The following is a 6,190-nucleotide window of genomic DNA, read 5'->3' as shown; positions in this document are numbered from 1 at the left end:
TTTTTTCGCCCCTCAGCAAATATGATATTTACTGATTTCGATGTGAAACAAAATACACAACTTTCTTTGAATTCCTATAATGTTAAAATGTAATAAAACCTATAATATAGAATGTAATACAAATAAATATATGAATACAATGTAATTTATTATTATTATTATTATTACTACTACTACAAAATATGCTACAATAATTTTTTTAAGCATACGACCTATAAGATAATAATAATAATAATAATAATAGTATTAGTGTTTAATTATTGGTTAAATATTATAAGCATTACATTTATTATTATTATTATTATTAATGTTTGATTATTAATTAAATATTTCAATTATTGAATGTAGTATAATTATCGCCTCTCTCCTAACCCTAGGGGACAATAATTTTTTCGCCCCTCAGCAAATATGATATTTACTGATTTCGATGTGAAACAAAATACACAACTTTCTTTGAATTCCTATAATGTTAAAATGTAATAAAACCTATAATATAGAATGTAATACAAATAAATATATGAATACAATGTAATTTATTATTATTATTATTATTACTACTACTACAAAATATGCTACAATAATTTTTTTAAGCATACGACCTATAAGATAATAATAATAATAATAATAATAGTATTAGTGTTTAATTATTGGTTAAATATTATAAGCATTACATTTATTATTATTATTATTATTAATGTTTGATTATTAATTAAATATTTCAATTATTGAATGTAGTATAATTATCGCCTCTCTCCTAACCCTAAATTAGAGAGTCATGGCGCAAGAAGGCTTTGGGCGAATCAGAAGCTTGTTATGGGATGCCCTCTACTGGTGGCATGCAAACAATGCAAGGAAACAGTCTATTTTTGTTCAGTGGCTACAAGCAGTTTGCAAACGACTCTACATCCGGAACTTTTCAAAGCGCAGCCTTTGTTTCCCTTCGAACATATTTTAGTGAGACAAACCAAAAGTTTAGCGACGATTTGTCTTTTCGCTTTTTTTCCTCAGTAAATTCTTTCAGCCTTTAAAATGTAAACATACGCGCTCCACTTAAATAAACGAACGTGAAAGCACATTATTTGTATTCGGGATCTAAACGCATTAGGTCTCTGAAGAAGAGGTTCCTCTCATAGACCATTCCGTATGACTTCCTTCCTCTGCCATAACAGACATGTCACATGGGTGAAGTTTTATCTACTCGTATATCCACGAATGGCTCACTGACACATTTATATTGCTGTTTAACCGTGTAAAAATCTGTAATATGGGAAAGAAGAAGACTCGTGGAGAGGGCTCTGGGTTGGGGAGAGCTTTAATAAAGGAGAGACTGAACGCAGGCCGTGGATACAGGAGAAATGACACATGGGTAAGAAATAGTGACAGACTGATCCTGAACTGTTTTCAGTTTTCTTTCACAAGAATATTGCAGAGCTAGTATTGCGCATTTATAAAATACGATCAGAAAATATGACTTATTATTTTGTCACATAAACCATTATTAGGGAACAAACACACGATATGTGTAATGTAACAACAAAGTGCAGCAACAAACATTTATGGATTATTTAAAATATATTTATATTTTTTCCAGTCCATCAACACAATGTCAGTAAGCCAAAACACGTCGACTACAAATGATCTTTAAATGGAATATTTTTCTTTTTGCAAGAGTGTTAAGTTGCTTCAGTAGACGTGAATCTGATTGTATACTAATAGTTGTATGTCTTTTAGCTTCACACCAGTGAGCTGAATGATGGATATGATTGGGGTCGACTCATCCTGCAGTCTGTCACAGAGCAGAGCTCCCTGGATGACTTTCTGGCCACAGCTGAACTTGCTGGAACTGAATTTGTTGCAGGTAGGTGTTGATGATATCTCTGGTATAATTTGTACGAATACTTCTAGGAATCCGGGTTATTGTTGTTAACTAAAACAATTGTTTTATTAATTTAAATGAATCTGAAATGGATTAAAATGGAATAAAATATACAATAAATATTAGAATGGTAGTATTTGAAAAGCTTAAACTAAACAAAAAATGAGAAATGTTGCTTTGGCAACTATCTGAAATAAGGTTAAGGTGAAGCACTAAAATGATTGGACATAAATAAAAGCTAAAACTGAAATAAAATAAACAATAAATACCAATATTTAAAAAAAGAAAAGCACATAACAAAATGACAAAAATTTTACAAAAATTAAAATGGAAATGGAAAATATCAATATAAAAAGTATAATAGTTTATTAATAACAGTAAAATAACACTGTTTGGAACAGAATAATAAATGTGGTGTTGTTTTGCAGAGAAGCTGAACATAAAATTTGTCCCAGCTGAAGCGAGGACCGGCTTGCTTTCTGCTGAAGAGTCCACACGACTGAAGAAACTCCACGAGGACAACAAACAGTTCTTACGAATCCCCCGAAGGTATGTAGTTGTGTAATTAAATGTGATTTCTTTAAACCTGAGTTAAAATTCCATTGATCTGTTGTAGATACACAATTATGCAAAAGCTCATGTATTCAGCCTTGTGTTCCGTCACTGCAGGCCTTCTTGGGATGAGAGCACAAGCCCTGAGGTTCTGCAGCAAAACGAGAGGGACAGTTTTCTTACATGGAGAAGAGAACTGGCTCGGTGAATGTTTGATCAATTTAGTCCAAAGACTAGCAAATCCAATTCTCCAACAGGATAAGTGTTTGTGAACAAATGCACTTTCTGTAATAGGCTGGAAGAGGAACAGAAGTTGATTCTTACCCCTTTTGAGAGGAATCTTGATTTCTGGAGGCAACTCTGGAGAGTTATTGAGAGGAGGTAAGCTTTTGTTAGCATTTGTAATACAATGGACATTTAATTTGTGCTTTTCACTATCTAATCACACTTTGATGTAAGAATCAAAATGGTTTCTTAGAATACAATTTTTTGCTTTATCCTCAGTGATGTTGTGGTTCAAATCGTTGATGCCAGAAAACCGCTTCTCTTCCGCTGTCCAGATCTTGTAAGAAAGACAGTTACACTCACACCTCTTTTCTTTCTTTCTTTCTTTCTTTCTTTCTTACTTAATCATGCTTTAATTTCTGCCTCCACCAGGAAAAATATGTAAAAGAGGTCTCAGTTCACAAAGTAAACATGCTTCTGCTGAACAAAGCCGACCTGCTCACTAGAGAACAGAGGCGAGCTTGGGCCCGATACTTCCAGAAAGAGGGGATCAGAGCAGTGTTCTGGTCCGCTTTAGCTGAGGCACAACGACTCGAGGCAGAGGAGAAGGTAATATATGGATGCACTAAAAGTTATTTTAGTTGTTGATAGTAGGATTGAATTTGGGGTTTGCAAGCTTCAGGTAATATAACTAAAAATGTAGAACAAAAATGTGTTTTTTTTAACCTTGTATTTATCGAAGAATCCACATTTTTCACAAAAATATTAAGCAGCACAACTGTTTTAACATTGATTATAATAATACTGATAAAAAGAAATGTTTCTTGAGCACCAAATCAGCATATTAGAATGATTTCTGAAGGATCATGTGACGCTAGAGACTGGAGTAATGATGCTGACAATTCTGCTTTGCATCACAGGAATACATTACTTTTTTATCTATATTAAAATAAAAACAATTATTTTAAATTGTAATAATATTTCATAATGTCACTGTTTTTATTGTATGTATGCATCAAATACATGCATCCTTGAAAGAGAATTCTTTCTAGGTTTCCATGAACATTTTTTTTTTAAGTATAAATGACACAAATACTTTGTTTTGAATCGATTGGTTATTTTCAAAAGCATTATTTCTTTTAAGAGAACTGTGTTCATTATTCTGTCTCTTTTCCATGTTTGGTGGTTAAGGGAGAAGAGCTGATGGACCAAGAGGATCAGAGTGATACAGAACAGGAAGCAACAGATCTTCATGAGGAGCATAGCACTTCAACAAATGAAGAGAAAGATGAGAGTGTGCAGGATGAAGAAGAGGAAAGTAAAGAAGCAAGAGTCTGTGTTGATGAGACAGAATGGCAAACATGCTCTGAGGAATCAGGAGACGAAGATCATGCTGAGGAGAAACCAGAATCCACAGCGGTTTCATCTTTCTACAACTCGAGCCGTTTGTTACGCAGAAATGAGCTGCTGGAAATATTTAAGTCTGTGCATTCTGGGCTGGCGTGCAAAGATGGACAAATCACAGTTGGATTGGTGAGTTTAAATTACATTTCTACCTTATACCAAACATTGACACTGTCCTTCAGAACTCATGTTCATATTTCAACTCTAAATTCTCTTTAAGGTGGGATATCCTAACGTTGGAAAAAGCTCTACCATCAACACCATCCTGAGGAATAAGAAAGTCTCAGTTTCAGCTACACCTGGACACACAAAGCATTTTCAGGTGAGTATTTTTCGATCTAATTAATGAACAATCCACAAAATTAATTCTTGACATTTTCCACATTTTTGCCCTTAAATCACTCATTCCCTATACATTATAATTTATAATAATTTATAATTTATGCATTTAGCAGACGCTTTTATCCAAAGCGACTTTCAGTGCATTCAGGCTATACATTTTTTACCAGTATGTATTATCTAGCTGTATACCAATAGCTGTCAAGCCATGAGAATCAAGAATTTAGCAACTAGCAATTTAGCAGTCTATGAGCATGTCCTAATTAAAAGGTCTGCATTTATTATTGTAGTTTTATTGACTGTTGGCGTGTCACATGTTTCAGACTCTGTTTGTTGATCCTGGTCTCTGCCTGTGTGATTGTCCCGGACTGGTCATGCCTTCCTTTGTGTCCACCAAAGCCGAGATGATCTGCAGCGGGATCCTACCCATCGATCAGATGAGAGATCACGTTCCAGCCATCTCTTTGATAACCTTTTTAAACAACAAGGATCATGATAATTGCATTTTTAACACACTACCGTTTGAGTTTGGGGTTGGGTTTTTTAATGTTTTTGAAAGAAGTCTGTTATGCTTACCAAGACTGTATTTATTTGATCAAAGCTACAGTTTACTGTTTACAATCTGAAGTGAGTAACAGTTGTGCTGCTTAATATTTTTGTGGGAACCACGATAACATTTAAAAAAAAGATTATTTAATGAATAGGGGGGGGAGAACAGCATTTATTTGTAATATAAATCTTTTGTAACATTATAAATGTCTTTATTGTTCTTGCTCAGTAAAAGTATTAATTTCTTTAACAAGATCTTATTCACCCCAAACTTTTGAATAGCAATGTATGTTATAAGACCTAGTGTCCTAAATTATCTGACAAAGTGGCAGAGCTTGAACTGCAAAATGTTGCCCTTAACCTAAATACGTATGTCAGACTATCCCTCAAACTGTGCTGGAGGGGACCTACGGTATCAACATCATCAGACCGAGGGAGGACGAGGACCCCGATCGACCCCCGACTTACGAGGAGCTGCTCATGGCATATGGATGTCAGTTTTCTTTGCACAATGGACACATTAAGACATTTCACACCACACTTAACCAACCCTGCTACAACAGACCAATCATAATGTATTCTCTTCATGCAGATATGAGAGGCTTCATGACAGCACATGGCCAGCCAGACCAATCAAGATCAGCCCGTTATATTTTGAAAGACTATGTCAGTGTAAGTGCCTTCTCATGAATTTTATAGTTATAATCATGGAGAATGAGAGATGCTAACCTGTTCCTATCTGATTTTCTGCAGGGTAAACTCCTTTACTGCCACCCTCCACCTCACATCAACCCTCAAGACTTTCAGCCTCAGCATGCCAGGTTTGCCAGGCAGAGTGGAGGATTCGAACAGATTGCTAGCCATGCTGACAAACCAGAAAAAGTCAGACGCATAGAGAACACCGTGGATAAACATTTCTTTCATCAGGTGAGATTCATTCCTTGAATGGGTTTGAGGCAGTGCCTGCCTGTACATTACATGGCTACTGAAAATGAAATAATTGATTTTTTTGTTTTTAAGTTTAAATCACTCACAGTGCTCATAATCTGTCATTTTTCATAGGAAAATGTGCAAGCGCTGACCAAGGGTGTGCAGATGGTGATGGGTTATAAGCCCGGAAGTGGTCCTGTTGGGCCTTTAAACGCAAACACAGAACAACAGACTGGGAAACCTTGGAAAAAACATGGTAACCGGAACAAGAAGGAGAAAGTGAGAAGACTCAACAAACATCTGGATGCATAATCC

At 35.2% G+C, this 6,190-nt stretch overlaps 1 protein-coding gene across 1 annotated transcript; it reads left to right on the top strand.

The window, feature by feature from the left end:
• Nucleotides 1–923: 923 nt before the first annotated feature.
• Nucleotides 924–6,187, top strand: LOC107685959 (large subunit GTPase 1 homolog). Its single transcript, XM_016482733.1, has 14 exons — nucleotides 924–1,366; nucleotides 1,732–1,858; nucleotides 2,305–2,425; nucleotides 2,546–2,632; nucleotides 2,723–2,809; nucleotides 2,933–2,993; nucleotides 3,086–3,262; nucleotides 3,845–4,186; nucleotides 4,278–4,379; nucleotides 4,720–4,863; nucleotides 5,315–5,438; nucleotides 5,538–5,617; nucleotides 5,699–5,872; nucleotides 6,008–6,187. Exons 1-14 carry the CDS (start codon nucleotides 1,265–1,267, stop codon nucleotides 6,185–6,187), a joined length of 1,908 nt encoding a protein of 635 aa, XP_016338219.1. The 5' UTR covers nucleotides 924–1,264.
• The last annotated feature ends 3 nt before the right edge of the window (nucleotides 6,188–6,190 follow it).

The sequence above is a fragment of the Sinocyclocheilus anshuiensis genome, unplaced genomic scaffold (assembly GCF_001515605.1).
Source record: "Sinocyclocheilus anshuiensis isolate Anshui unplaced genomic scaffold, SAMN03320099.WGS_v1.1 scaffold465, whole genome shotgun sequence".
NCBI lineage: Eukaryota > Metazoa > Chordata > Actinopteri > Cypriniformes > Cyprinidae > Sinocyclocheilus > Sinocyclocheilus anshuiensis.
Note: the sequence above shows the minus strand (reverse complement) of the source record. Positions and strands in the feature narration are given on the sequence as shown.

Coding starts and splice junctions, on each gene's coding strand:
- LOC107685959 (XM_016482733.1), top strand. CDS start 1,265: ATGGGAAAGAAGAAGACTCGTGGAGAGGGCTCTGGGTTGGGGAGAGCT. Junction 1,859..2,304: donor TGGAACTGAATTTGTTGCAG/GTAGGTGTTGAT, acceptor GTTGTTTTGCAG/AGAAGCTGAACATAAAATTT. Junction 4,380..4,719: donor GACACACAAAGCATTTTCAG/GTGAGTATTTTT, acceptor CACATGTTTCAG/ACTCTGTTTGTTGATCCTGG.